At 40.5% G+C, this 15,867-nt stretch overlaps 1 protein-coding gene across 3 annotated transcripts in view; it reads right to left on the minus strand.

Moving 5' to 3' along the window:
- Positions 1-15,867, minus strand: part of CADPS2 (calcium dependent secretion activator 2) — a 501,284-nt gene that overhangs the window by 344,885 nt on the left and 140,532 nt on the right. For all 3 annotated transcript variants that reach the window (XM_067564292.1, XM_067564291.1, XM_067564293.1), the window contains exon 3: positions 12,398-12,730. In XM_067564292.1, coding sequence (XP_067420393.1) covers positions 12,398-12,730 — 333 coding nt within the window. The remainder of the gene's footprint in view (positions 1-12,397; positions 12,731-15,867) is intronic.

A 15,867-nucleotide genomic window follows, 5' to 3' on the forward strand; every position in this document is an offset into this window, starting at 1 on the left:
CATTATTACTTACTAAATGCTGAGGCCTCTTGACACTCAGAGGCCTAAAAATTTCATAGAGAATAGGCTGTGTTATGAAGCATATTTTGACTTTCTTTATAAGGTAAAGTCTCATTGCCAATCTACTAGTTAGTTTTGGGGCGATGTGATTTTGGGGTCTTTTTAATTTTCCATGTTTAGTCTTTCAAATAGTATAAAGTAAATGCTATGGGGCAGATCTACCAGTAAAAGCTCAGGCTGGTTTTTGCTACTCCAGTGATGCAAAGCCACTAGAAACCGGTGCAAAGCAAAGGGATGTTAGTGATTCATCATACCCTAGTATAGGCTGGAGGTGGGGAAATTTAAAAAAAAATTAAATTAAAAATAAATATTTTATAATTTTTAAAATTAGTTTGCCTTTTTTCCCCACCAGTTATACCCTATTTATATCTGCAATCCTTTTTTACTGTCTGTTTCAAGCCAGTTCACTATTGACATCTCTTAATAATAATACTTAGCACTTGTCGTGTTGCAAAGAACTGTATAAACAGCACATGGCCAATGAATGGGCCTAAATAGCTGGGAAAAACATGAGAACTGTTTGAATTACAGTCCAAGTGCCTTAGATTACATCTTCACTGCAGATCTAGCCCAACTACTTATTTGGTTTGTAGTTGCCACTAACTCCCTTCCTGTCCACCACAAAAACATCTGACCTGAGTTAAGTGGTGCTTTCAAACCAGCATAGCTGGCACAGCTGAGGGAGCAGGTTACAGCCTGGGTTTCACTTTCTGTCAGGCTGGTAACAAGTTCTCCCATATTTCACTAGGAAATAATCAGAGTGGCTCAGCTCACTGCAGCACAAAGAACCATGGGACATGCCCCAGAAGTCCTAAGCCTGGTCTATACTGCCGGCTGCCATAACGTAGCTTGCGTATCTCCTGTTGACTTACTAACTTTCACTTACCATGACGTCTCCATTGCACTGCGCCGATGGGAAATGCCCTTTGGTTGACGCAGCCTTATGGTTTTCGCAGAGGTGGATTTCAGGCGTCAACCAGAGAGCGCTTCTGGGATTGATTGAGTGGGCCTCCACTGCCCATTCAATCAATCCCATGGAATCAATCCTGCAGCACTGGCACAGCCTGGCAGTGTAGATATACGCTTAGTGACACACATGGATACAGTAACTTGTACAGGGCTTTGCAGTGTAACTGCTCACACCCTGGCGAGGCCAAACCAAGTGCAAATCAGCTGGGCAAACCCTACAATGGAGACAATGCCTAGGAGCTCCCATTCTCCTCTTACTTCGAGCTCAAGAAAAGCCAAAAAATCTTGGCTATCCATTAAAGATTTCAATTTGTGTTATAGTGAGTGAGGAGCCAGAAGAGAGAAGATGACTATGACAAATAATGTCTTAAGACTTACTTTTAGGTAAAGTACACTTATGCTTGCAGATTCTCGCTCAAAGAATGATAGTAGAGGATAGATTTTGAAGCTATACAGTTTAAAAGGAAAATTTGAAAGAAAATAAAAAACTAAGTAACCCAACGAATTATTTAGCTGCACAGGCCATTCCATTACCACAAGTCAGTACCAGAAATGTATAAAATGGATTAATTTTAAATTAGGCTTTATTGTAAAATCTGCATTGTTCACTTTGTAGCCCATAAAATACTCTACCTTCTATCTTCTCACTTGCATTTTTGCTGATACATTATGCATTCATAATGTAATGCAAGAATATATAAAAGGCTATTTTCCTATTTGTCTAATGAAAATGCTGTGAAGAGAAATTGGTTCCAAATGATGATCTCCATAGAATAAAATGTATGAAATATATATTTAAAAATCCTGGTTTCCTACTAAATGCCAAGTTCCCAAAACCATGAGAAAGGATTTTTTTTTTTTTTTTTTTTTACGGCTGGGGCTTTCAGGAAAAAAACACCAGATATCTTGAGACTTCCAATAAAATTGTGAGAGTGGGCAACATTGATCCCTGAAGATCTGTACCAGCTGTAAAACACATTGGTTGCATGTGAGTGTTCTGACATGAAATGCATTTCAGAAGACAGATTCAACTTTCGAAGTTAAAAACTTTAAATTAGGGATGGTAAGGGAGGGATAATGAATGGTGAAAGAAAGTGTGTGTATTGATAGAAATCTCCTAAAAACAAAATAATTTCTCCATTACAATAAACAGGTAAAGAGTATATTTATTGGCAAAAGAAGAAATGTAGGAACTGCCCTTGATGTAGTTAATATGCCCAAATGCGGAAGGGAGAGGAGAAAATATACACATCTGCATAAACAAACAGCTAGCTGACCTTGTCCTAAAGGAGAAATTAAATGTTTGGGTAAAAGAAGAAACAAACATAAAACTTAAGAATCAAGCCCACACCAAAAATTTAAGATTGCTGAGATTACCAAATGGCAACTGAGAAGATGACTGAACACTTATTGACTTTTTCAGGGTTGGCGAGGCTACCTAATATTTTATCCCTGAACAGATATCAAGTGCCCATTAGAAAATTTAACCAAAAAGACATTCAGGCTAATGGTACTATAACAAGTCTTACGTTTTAGATGCAAGATTTTGCAGAAAAGTGTTCAGAGAAGTTACCTAAAAGAACAAAAATACTGTACTGATGGTTTCCTGACACCAGATACCTACTAAGGCCAAAATGAAATATGGTTGCTAAGAAAACAGAAGCAGCACTTCTTTATCTGAGGTTTAGGAGACCACATGACATCTAAGATGCAGGCTGAGAACTTGCTTCTGACTGAATCAGGCTACTATAAACCACCACTATATTCCTTGAGGAACTACTGGGCAACACTAGATCAAAAAAAGTAGCACCCCGATACCATACAGATGACAGACATACAGGAAGAAAAATCAATATATTGTCAACAAAATACCAATATGGGAAACTACAGATGAAAATGTTGGCATCACTTTTGCAGGTTACACCAAAGCACGTGGAACACTCGGAAAAAGAAAATATGGAGATGGAAAAGAAATGTTCAAGAAATGACAACTGGAGAAACTGCATTTTTTTTTAAATGAAAACATAGAAGATTTCAGTAGCAAACAGATCAGCTGAAGAAACCTGCTGAATATGTGGAAGAGTTGCTATAAGTGCTTTCTCAGGCAGAATTCAAAACCTGATTCCAGCCATATACTCCTATGAACACTAGCCTCATCCCCCAACTCTTCTCACCTGTCTGTTTCCCCAGAACTGTGGGAGCATACTGTCCATTTTAGAGAGATAAAATTCTAATGTTTGCCAGATGGAAAGAGGATTTAAAGGTCAACTTGATCAAAATCTCATTCTATCTCCACTACAGTTCAGAAATACAAAATAAAAAACTCAGGAATTTCTGGAACCAACTGCTACAAAAAGCATAGATTCAGCTAGATTTAGGAGTATAATTAGTCTATATGAGGAGCAAAGAAAGAAAAATTAAGTGATTTCATTTTTTCACACAGCAACACATCAGCATCTGGCAGCTTCTATGCCATCAATGGTAAGAAATAAACTTACTGTTGAGGCAGTAAGACTCACTGTCATTCGGGGGGGGGGGGGAGAGAACAAGGGAATGGCATGGTATTTTAAAATGATTAGTGTTTCCCCACCCATTTCGCACCAAGAGTACAGATGGGAATCTGTTACAAGTGACACCTTTGGAGAAACGAGTCCATTGTAATGACAATTACCTTATGTATTTATAGGACCTTATAAAACACTTCTTATATAGCATATTCAAAGACACTCCAGGGCCATGGAATTATGTACATGCAAACTCTCACCACATAAGGTATTTTTATATCCTATAACAACATTACAGCCTTTCAGGAACTTTCCCAGAGTTAATTGTAAAATTCAGGCTGTTTGTTACAGAGACAGATAAAAACTATCATTTGATTATTCCAGTGACTTCAGTTATAAAGAGAATGAAAACTCGAGGGCTTGCTTCAGATGAATTAATATTTCATTTTCAAAATATTTTGTAAAATGTTTTCTCTCAGTAAGCATTAATTACTGATTAGATTTCCTCTGGAGTGTTGAAAGCAAAGTGAGTCTATGTAATTAGGGCAATAAATGTTAACAAACGCCGTATTCAGTATGCAAAAGCACCTTGAATGTCACACCAATAATTTATCCCAAATGATTTTATCTGGCTGTCACTTTATTAGATAAGAGCCTTAAAATTCAAGATGACAGTTTATCTTTAGTTGAGCTGCCAATTTATTATACTTTTTCAAGAGGCAAACATTTCATTAACTAAGTTGTTTTCAGATTTCACTGAGTGAAAAAACCAACCATGTCTAAATAACAAATCTTTACACAGATGAAAGGAGTTCATATTTAGTTGAAAAGAAATCAGGATTAATATTTATTTACATTTAAAGATACAGTTTCTGGGCACATATTCTAGAAACAAAATTATTTTTTTAAGCAGGACAATAATTGTGAAGAATGCCATTCTGAACAAGTACACAAGAAAGAATCACTGAACAGATGGAGTTGTTCTGGCTGATGGATGCTGTGTTCTTTTCTGATACCTGCTCCCTGAACTGAATCAGGAAGATCCCTTTCAATCAATCAAACAATAAATCTGATTTGCTGGGGGCAAAAACTATGCAAACTGGGGATAAATCTCTGCCAACAAATGAGATACATAGAGGGAGATGTGGAAAGAATACTTTGGAGTTAGTGAACAGCTATTAAATGAACTCCAGATCATTGAAGCTTGTCTGTGCCTGAGACCAAAATTCTCAATAGGCTCCAATAATACTTGGATTTTTTGTTTCTGTAACTCCACTTGTTTTCCATTATGGCCATCTTCATCTTCTGTTAATATCTTTCTGAGGTGAGATCTCACTCAGCCCAAGTCTCTGATTGACTTCTCTGGCACTATATTGTCTTTGTTTGTCCTGAATCAAAGATACTCTCCAGGATCCATATCACTGTGTGTTTGCTTCAGCTTTCTGTACAGAGCCCTGATCAGAAAAATTGTCCAGGAAAAGATAAGTAAATTTCCTTCTTCCTTAAAGCCATTACTACTACTACATGGAGAGAGAGACCCTGGAAGATCAAATGGTAACAATCCAAGATAGAAGAAAAAGGCTCCCATTCATATACAAACATAAGAATTGTCTGAGGATGGTAATGTGAGAATGCTTTGAAGAAATTTGCTCTTTTAGAAATTTATTTAGATGTTTCAGACCGGACAGGAGGTGAGGAATTGGCACATCTAGGGCCTGGTCTTTTCCACACTGATCTTGTCCTGCTGCACCCCATGAAGGTGAGGAGGGGAACCAGGCACTCAGGATTATCTGCCCTGCCACATTCTGAAGGTGAAAAGGGGAAGCCCCACTGTTTAGTTTTCTTTGAGTTTTGACCCATAATGCTGCTTCTGAGGTTGGAGGAAAATTGGGCTCAAAGATTGCTCCAGGAATATTTCCAGTGGCTAATGATGTCCATGTGATCAAAGAGACTGAGCTCATTTGTCTCCCCTTCCTCACATGGGCTCCTTCTCAGTTTCTTAAGGAAGATACTGGCCTGGAGCTCAGGGACGAGCCACCCCAGAAGCTCCACTCCTCTGTTGCACGGGATCCACATGGACCAGATAGGTCTATATTTCCTTTGGAAGTTTCAGTCTTGGATCTGAGTAGGGATCGCCAAAGGATGAAGGGGGTGGAGACATCCTATTACACAGGTGACAGCAGGGGGGAGGTACCTGGGCCCAAAAGCCCCTTACTGCATTCTTTGGCATGGGCAGTGTCCATGCTGTGTCCAATACCCTCCATCTGTGACCCATCGGGAAGCAGAGGAGAAGGAGGTGGCTGAGTTCTGCAATCAGAGGTGTGGTAGCTGGTGCATGCTATAAGGACTCAGGTGCAGTCTTCCATCTGGTGCGAGGCTCTTCTGGCTTCACTCCCCTCAGAGTTGTGCGGATAGTGCTCCAGATCCATTTCTTTTCCATTCCTCTCTGGTTCTTTTCCTGGTGAGGATAGGGGGCCAAAGCCTTGCCTGGCCTGCATCTTGCCCAGTAGAGCTGGCATCTTCAATCCTGCCCTTGGCTCTCCTCTTGCTGTGGAGACCCTGTTTGGACTTGGAGAAAACCGCTCTCTGCCAGCCAAACTGCCTAATGAGACATTTGATGAAGTGGGTGAGCAGGAGACACAATCTCACTTTTCTTGGCCTAGCTCTGCCCTGAAGTCTTTAGGAACTCCAATTGCAGTAAATGCTGTGGACGGGGAAGAAGAGGATAACGTCCCCAAAAGCCATATGCAGCCCTGGGACACGGATGGGAATTAGACAGACCTGGTTCAACCAAATCTAATCCAAATATTTGGATTAAGGTTTGGACTATTCCTTAGAAAAGCTCTTGGACAGGGAGGTCTGGCTGAGCCGCTGACCAGTGTGAAGGCAGAGAAACCTAAAGGGAACTTCAGAAGGCAAGGCATTTTTCTGTTGCCAGGGGCTGGCAGATCTGAGTCTGCCCCAAAAAAGCAACCAGGTTGAAGTATCCATTGTAACAGATCATGGACATTAGCCCAAAGAAGAAAAGGCACAAGCTAATTAGACATGAAGGGCTCCATTCTCCCATCTATCAACCTCACTGCTTACACCAGCTGCTCCCACAAACCCAAGTGGTAAAGGGGAGGAGGTGGAATCTTTGGAGCAAGACAAAGCAGAGCTGCACTATGTCCAATCCCTCTGATGGCACAAGCTCAGTTACATTATATAGTTTACACTAGTGGTAGAAGTTAGAGAAGATCTCTAGTTACTCTCACTTCCACAAGGCAGGGTTGGCTGAGGATCAGGACTGCAACTGACTCCTTGTGGCTACTACTCTCCAGTCTGTCCAAGCTGCATTCTGATGTAGTGAATTGGAGCCAAAATTATGCTGCGAGTACTGAACTAAACTGAGTATCACGATTCAGAGTGTAAAGAAACAGGAAAATGAAGCAAAGAGGCTTGGCTACCATAGAGAACTCTCAGTGCTATATATGCAAACATTAAACATGCAGATTACCTTGAGGTCCTGGGTGTCTTCAAATATTTTAGTTTGAAATCAAAGTTTTGTTTTTAATAAATTTACAATATGAGACAATACATTCTTTACTCAAGCAAAATTCTCATTGATTTTGATTAGAATTTTGTCTGAGCCTCAACTGCAAGATTTACAGAATTGATCCCAGGACTTTCAGGACTAGTCCAAATTGGCACCTGCTGAGTTGCAGGTATTGCAAGGTGAAAAACCTTGAGAAGAAAGTGTTTTGGCACCATTAAGTTTTGATGGCATGAACAGTTGTTAATGGTGATTGAATAAAATATCACTAATTAGTGGGACATAGAAACCTATATTGTAAGTATAGGTCTTACCTGCCTAATCCTCTTTCCTTGTTTGGGAGTAATCTTCTACTTTTCCTCTCCCCACAAAGGGAGGACATATTTAAAAACCTCAATTCCAAGTATGAAACCTAAGGAAGAACCTACTTCACCACATACAGGAATATCACCGACTGTGCGCTTGTTTTAAGACTTGCATTTTAGTCCAAAATTTATTCAATCACTATTATGCCAAACAGTTTATTATTTATGTATATGAAGGTGCAGTGTTTTTCCTTACTAAATGTTTTCCTTCAAAAAAGTCTCTTTTATATTTTTTAAGTAACACTTAGCTAACAAAAGGTTTATTTTTATTCTTTTCTACTAAGCTAGAAAAATTTTATATCTAACTGGCAATCTTAAACATGAGTCAAATGCAACAGTGACAAATATGGGTGCAAATTACATGCTGGGTGTAATTGGCTTTGAGGGTAAAGCAGCATAACCTACACAGATCTCTCTCTCATTGGAGTTCCAAATCAGTGCTTACACTTTGAAGAGTGAAAAGGGGTAAAGGTGTATCGCAGGAAAAGCAACTATCACAGGAGGGTATAACACAGAGTAAGGCTACAGATGTCCTAAGCACTGAACTGGGGACATCTCTCCTGGTTGGCTACTGGGCTATTACAGTCCTTGAATGCCAATGCAGCAATATACAAGGATTTTAAGCTGGGGTGAAATTTTCACCCCAGATCTCCCAAGCCCCATTCATTCTGCACAAAAATGTAGCATGAAGGATGGAAGAGGTTAACAGGGGAAAAACAGAAATAATACAGGAGGAGGGGAAAGGGGAATTATAGATGGAGGAAGGAAGAAAAAATGTTAGACACAGGAGGCTGAAAAGCTAAGGAACAAAGATAGGAAAGAGAGAAAAGGAGAGTGAGAAGAAAGCTCAGGAAACAGCAGGTAAAAATATATGATACCTTGCTATACAGAAAGTTTGTTGCCAAACTACTGCAACAAAATACACATTCCTGATTGATATAGATGTCAGGGGACATGCTTATGTGGGAGAAGGGGGGGTCAGCAGCTCTGCTCATAAATAGGAAATGTGCACAGGATCCCAATGTCCTTACAAACTAGTGAAAAGAAACTTGTTCTAGGTTGATGGAGCCTGTTCATTTTAGCGGCTCTGGTGGCTAGCAAATAGCTGATACAAGCCCAGACACCATATTGGCATCTCTTATTATTAAGTCTCTAGCTGTTACTGCTGCACAGAAAACCTCAAAACTGTGAACAGAATATAACTGATGTAGATAAATTAATGATTTAATTCCTCTTGCAAGAAAGGCAAGGAGGGGATGGATCACAGATCTGCACAATTTCCTGAGAGTGACTTCTCATTTTCATGCCACAAATGGGTGGTATGTGGGAGATGCTACCTCTCCCCTCCAAAAAAGAGTCAAACCCAAAGAGCCTACCAGTGCTCACACAAGCCACACCAAGAGGCATCCACGCTCAGGTAGTAATGGAGTCAACTGTCACGCAACAACATTTGAATATCTGCGATTTACTGTAAGCAGCATCACATTTTGAGGACTCATGAGCTGAACATATTTTGTGGGCAGAGCTTAGAATAGCACAGCCTTTCCCCCAATTCAACCCTTGGCTTCAGTGTGTATTTTTTAATACTTAACAGAACATAACTTGGCTCTGGCAAATTTAAAATTCTCTAACCTGGAGGAAATTGAATCAACTATTTCAACATTTTTCAAAGGTGGGAGACCTTGAACGGCCTTACTGAGTGTACAAAGGCCAAGAAGAAGATCAGTTGGTTGAGGGGTGCGAAGCAGAGGATGTTTAGCGAGGGAAACAAAGTATCAATTTGCCTCCTACCCTTGAACCAAGGAGTTCTCTGAAACACCTGATGCACTTCTATCCCCTCTCCCTTTTGAATTGGCAGTGATGGTCCTCTTCTTCCCCTTGAGCAAAACGGGAAGTGGTGAGGGGGCAGAACTGTGTTAGACGAGACAGAGAGGCAAAATTTCCCCTTCTCCTGTCAGGTACTGCTACATCTACTGCAGGGAAAGCTGAGGGCCCAACATATTCCACAGCAATTCTCCCATTATTCCTGCGTCAGAGTCCCATGGCTGGTGAGTTTCACTTCACCAGTGAGTGAGAAGCAGCATCCCTAGAGAAGCTGAAATCCCCTAAACAAGAACTAGAAGGAGGAAGTTCCATTTTTAAAGGGGTAGGGTGCAAGGCTGCAGGCAATCGATGGGAGCACTACAGAACACCTGCAGCAAAGCAAAGAGAACAGCTGTTCTCCAAGCCACTGCCCCTCACGGGCAGCCGCTGCAAAAAGTGCAGGGGATCTGCAGGAGAGGCAGGGTACAGGAAGAGTTCATAGGCAGCACTACCTACTCCTACTGTTACCCATATCAATGGCCCTGACAACAATCAGTGTAACTATAGGACAGTTTTTCCCTCACAGATACATTCTGTAGCCTCATGTTTCCAAAGGGACGGGAAGCATGAAGAGGAGGGCAAATAAGTTACAACTCTCTGCAGAAATTGTAATTATACAGGTTTGATGGCTGGAAAGGGGGTGATTGTTTCTCACAAAAGGGTGAATAAACTCACTCAGGATTTCATTTCAGACTCCAAGTCTGACAGAAGCACAAACCAGAAGCTGACTCATCGAAACCTCGATCAAAATATACAATTTTAACATGTTTGGTGTCTCACTTGTCTGGCTGTTTCCTCTCCTCCTGGATAGTATTGATTGTCACTATCTGAGAGTCTAAAAAGCCATGGCTAAGGGAAATAAAAACAAGCCTATAAAAGTGTGTAAACTGTAAATGCTGGCTGCAATGTAATTTTGCTTTACTCTAATTTTTCACTTCAGTTTTCACTTTTGCTCCCGTTCTGTGAATACCCTGAAAATACAGGGAAGTAGAATACAAAACAAAACACCTGTTACACTATATTGGGATGTGAGCAGGGCCAGCCCTAGACCAAATGGCAACCCCACATGTATGCCATCACAATTACACAATAAAACAAGGTTCACAATATCGCAACTGAGGTCTCACTTCACTTCAGTTCATTCTTATATCTCACCAACTGAATGGCAAAGCCTCACCTTTTATATTCCCGTGAGAGCGGGGCTGACAACATTCTAGGAGGTTCAAGGAAAATGTAGTTCTCAGAAAGTCTGGAAGGTTGCACAAGATTCTACAAAGGTCCAGAACATTCTAGGAGGTTAGTGAAGAATGAATCCACATATGGAATACCTGAAACATTTTACTTCAAACATTCTATTTCCCCTTTTGTCGCTAACAAAAAACAACACTCCACCCAAGCCCAGCACCCTAGGCAGTTGCCTGTGTCACCTACCCCTAAATCCATGCTTGGGCGTGAGGGCTCTCTCTGTCAAAAACTGCCATTAACAGCATAAGGAACAGGTAGCTAGCTGCCTGTGATACACCTGCTGTGAAAACCGAGATCTATGATATTAGACTATGGAATCATCTCCCAAAGACAGAAGTGGAAACCTAAATGGGTTGAACTGGACTGCACAAAGCATTACACAAAATGTGCTGCTTGGAACAATCCTGTACAGTCAGGAGGATGAACTGGGTCAATATGGCTCACATAGTGTGTTGCAACCTGGAAGTGGTCACCAGGAAGTGGGTTGCTCCCGCCTGGCTGAGGACAACAAAATCCCTGGAAAACTATGACCAATAGTGAAAAAGGTCTGGGATGGGTTTGAAGCAGTTCTCTCCCTCCCCACCCCTTCTGGTTTGGTGTGTGTTGCTCCAATCCTCTACCAAAATTGACAATAATTGGGCTGTTCCCAACTCCCCTAACACCCACCCTCTGGCTTGACTCTGGAACAGGTAAAGAAGTGATCCAAGGAGTTATAGTACAGGTTTCCCAAACTGCAGAACTCAGTACTGTGCAGGGAAGGAGGGAAAAGTTCCACTCCATCCCACAGCACCAGCTCCCCATACCAACCTTGGGAAACTCAGCCCCTTCTACGCACATACACCAGCCTCTCACCACCTCCAAATTATTATTATTTTTTTTTAATTCTACAACCCATAAAATGGCCAAAAGACTCAGGTGATCTGGATTCAGTTCCTGGCTCTACCTCAGACTTGCTGCGTGACGTTTGCAAAGCAGATATCTGTGTTTCAATTTTTCCTAATGGCACAATTATACCCAGTCAAAAGTGATCTTCTAAGTGTTTACTCATTAATAACAACAAAGTCCTTGGAGATCATTGGACAAAAGATCTCCAGGAGTGTTATTTTATGGGGTTTTTGATTATCCAATCTGGCCCCAGTTCCAATTAGATTAGACAAATGGGGTTCTCCTGTACTAATAAATTCTTCATTTTGTAATTGGCTTAGGCCAAGTCTTGATTAAACTGGCTTTGCTCTGGTTCTCTCAATGGTTTGTGGAGAATCATTCTTCTTCCATAGAGCAGTACAGCAAAGCAGCTGCTAACTCAGCCAGTAGCAAATTAGTAGCAACTAAGGCCACCAAGTTCCAATGCACAGGAAATTTCATTATTGAATCAGTATAGTTATATTCCCATTCACTATGCTCCTTACCCACATACCCTCAAATTCCATCTCCCCCGCATTTCGTATGCTACCATAGAGAGGCAGTTATTAAACACACACACACACACACACACACACACACACACACACACACACACACACACACACACACACACACACACACACACACACACACCCCGTTCTACAGTCATCACCCAAATCACTGCAGCGACAATACTGTAAAATGTATAGTAGGTTTTTGGACCATTAATGTTATATGAGTTTTCTTTTTAATAAAAAGCCACTCTAAAGCCTCTCTGCACAGGGTGTAGTCTCCTTGTGAGCCCTCTCTGTAGATAGGGAACCTCATACAATGGAACCACATGATTCTGGTGTGTTTAGGGTCTGCTGCACTGATGGAGGGTGTAGAGGCAAAATTTGGCCTTTTGAGTGCAAAGGCTTTGAATGCTACAGAACTGAGCAAGACCAATTACTTACTTGGCAGGCATTATAAATCAACTGGTGTTCCAATTTTTTGATCCCTAGAATCTGTTGAAACATTTCATACAGCTGTTCTTTGCTCAGAATAAGTTCTGATACAGCACTTAACGCCATTCTATTGGGCTGTTTGCAGAAGTCCTCTTCTCCCCTGCATATGGCATCATATTTGGCTATCCAAGAGCTTAACACGGTCTCTTTGCTTAATCCATCGATCTCTGGCAAACTTCGGACCCTTTTTTCTATGTTTTTCTTAAAAACATCTCTAAAGTCATTTGCAGAGCATCCTCCACTGTGGACCATTCTGGCAACTCGGTCACTCTTGAGAAAAACCTTTTAAAACAAAACAAAAACAGATAGTTAGGTATGGGCATAAAAATTGAACACTATAGTGTATCGGAATTAGAGACTGGTATTATGCTACTATGCAAAATGGCTTTATCCTGTACAATTACACATATAAAAGAAATGTTTTGTTTTGTTTTGTTTTTTTTACACACGTTAATGGCTTCAAATTATTAAAAGACCAAAAAACATCATATGAAACTCTGAATAGACTAACTATAAATAAATTAAATTCTTTTGAATGTGCAAAAAAATAATTAAAAACTATTATCTACAAGGACTTCCTTTTCCCCTCCATGGCTGCCAGGGAAATCTAAAGTCTCCAGTGATGGGGATCTAATAACCACCAACAGCTCTTAACGTATCTGAAGACTTATCAGGTCCCTCCTCAGTCTTCTTTTCTCAAGACCAAACATGACCATGTTTTTAACCTTTCCTGTTAGGTCAAGTTTTCTAAATCTTTTATCATTTGTGTTGCTCTACTCTAGACTCACTCCAATTTCTCTACATCTTTCCTAAAGTGTGGCACCGAAAATTGGGAACAGTACTCCAGCTGAGGCCTCTTCATTGCCAAATGGAGCAGGACAATAACCTCCTGTGTCTTACATACAACAGTCCTGTTAATACACCCAGAATATTTGCCTTTTTTGCAACTGCATCACACTGTTGACTCATTCTCAGTTTATGTTCCACTATAACCCACAGATCCTTTTCCGAAGTACTACCACTTAGCCAGTTATTTCCCATTTTGTAGCTGTGAAGCATTTCCTTCCTAAGTGGAATACTTTGTACTTATCCTCATTCGATTTCATCTTGTTGAATGCAAACCAATACTCCAATTTGTCAAGGTCATTTTGAATTCTAATCCCATCCTCCAAAGTGTTTTCAACTCCTCCTGGCTTGGTGTCACCTACCAATTTTATAAACATACTCTTCACTCTGTTATCCAAGTCACGAATGAAAATATTGACTAGTACCTGACCCAGGACAGACCCCTGCATGATCCCTCTAGATAACGCCCTCCCATTTGACAATGAACCATTCATAATTACACTGAGGTCAGGCTTTCAATCAGCTATTCATCCACTGTAGAGTAATTTAATCTAGCCTGCATTTCCCTAGCTATGTTGCTTATGAGAATGTCATTTGGAACTTGTCAAAAGCCTTACTAAAAAAATCAAGATATATCATGTTTACTGCTCCCCTACCCCCATCCACTAGGTCAGTAACACAGTGAAAGAAGGAAATTAGCTTAGTTTGGCATTATTTGTCCTTCATAGACCCATGCTGGCTATTCTTCATAAACCTGTTATCCTCTAGGTCAGACATTCCCAAAAATGTTTCTTATTGCATACCCTCTTCCAGAGCTACCAGCTCCTCATGTATCCCTACCCTTCTCATCACTGATACTGTGTGTGTTCTTCTTAACACTATCTCTCTTTAGCCCTTTGTCCATACTTCACTGTTATGTACAGCTATAGTTATAGTGTGATTTATACAACCAAAAAAACCCCAGATTAAATTCTGAGTTCACTTAGACTGGAGAGTTGCTGGGCAATTGAACCCATGCTGTACTGTGACTGGCTGTGAAGGCTCTGTACGTCAGCATCTCTGTGTATGTGTGTTCTTATTGGTAAACCTTGAAGTAAATTAACTACCGTATTTTATATAACAAATTCCCAACGAGTTTTCAAGCTTCATCTAAGTAGCCTATTATGAAAATGCAATACATAAAATAAATAAAATCCACCATTACACAATTTCTCCTGCAAACTCACAGATATGTCTCACATATCCCCAGGGTTTGGGACCCTGTTCTACGTGTTTACAAACTGATTGTTTAATAATTTGTTCCAGTATCTTCCCAGGTATCAATAAGAAGTCCAAGATCAGAGAAAATCATGAGGTGGGCAAGTAACAATATTGAAGGGAATAAGATGATCAGTGCTAACACAGGATGGTTGGGAGTACCAGAAGAGAGAGAGAACAGTGGAGTTAGTGTTGCATAAACTCAGAGACATACTGCAAGATTCTCTTTCGAAAAATGCAACATATTAAAAGATATTAAGCCAGTATAAGGGAATAGCAAAAAACAAATACACATCATTAAATCGTGAAGTTTTAGCCGTATTTTGTAAGTCTTCAGAATTTAAATAAACTGTATTCAAACATTCCTCTAAGCCACTCCACACATATGGAACACCCTCCCTGAACGGATCTGCGTGGCTACTTGGGTTCACCTCTTTCCAAAAACTCTCTTCAAAACTTATTTCTATCATCACGTCTACAAGAAATTGTCCACTAATTACTGTAATAGACAGGAAGAGAGGCATTCAGACATAGCTGATATCTAAGAAAAAAAGATGTATACATTTTGATTGTATCCCTCTCCTCCACCTTTCGAACATAGTTTGCCTTCCTAGACAGGAAGCTCTTTCAGGGACAAACTGTCTTTTGGTGTTTTTGGACAGCACCTAGCACAATGTGGGCACTACCGTAATACAAATGAAAGATGGCAACAACATACAGCGTATGTCTACGCTTCAGGATGGAGTTGTAATTCCCACCTCAAGCTAGTACACTAAAAACAGAGTGAAGCAGCAGCAGCACCAGTGGCAGGAGGGACTAGTCATCCCAAGTATGTACCCATCTGAGATGCCTAGTATGTACTTGAGGTGGTTGGCCCCGCCCCCCACTCACGTTGCTGCAACTACACTCTAATTTTAGCATGCCAGCTTGATCAGAACTAGTGCGGGTACGTCTCCTTGAGCTGGGAATCACATCCCCAGCTCAAAATGTAGACATACCCACAGTTATCATTAGAGATTCCATCTTCCTCCTTCCTGCCTGCGTCTAGCCAATACTTAAAAACATTACTTCATGCCATGTGCAAAATAAAAGTTGGACTGTACATATCAACGAAGAAGAGTGAAAAAAGAAAGAGGAATAGTCAAGGAGGATGCATTAGGTAGGTGCTGATGCTCAGTGATTCAAGCAATCCCTATAAGATTAATTTAATTATTTCAATCTTTCAAACGTTATAAGGACCCATACGGTTTTATCTTGAGCCAAAATAGCCAGGATCAAACTTGGGGTTGAAAGGTTTTTTCCTAACCTGAGGACTG

Source organism: Emydura macquarii, unplaced genomic scaffold (assembly GCF_026122565.2).
Source record: "Emydura macquarii macquarii isolate MOO-44397 ecotype Brisbane River unplaced genomic scaffold, CSIRO-AGI_Emac_v2 contig_2636, whole genome shotgun sequence".
In the NCBI taxonomy this organism is placed as follows: Eukaryota; Metazoa; Chordata; order Testudines; family Chelidae; genus Emydura; species Emydura macquarii.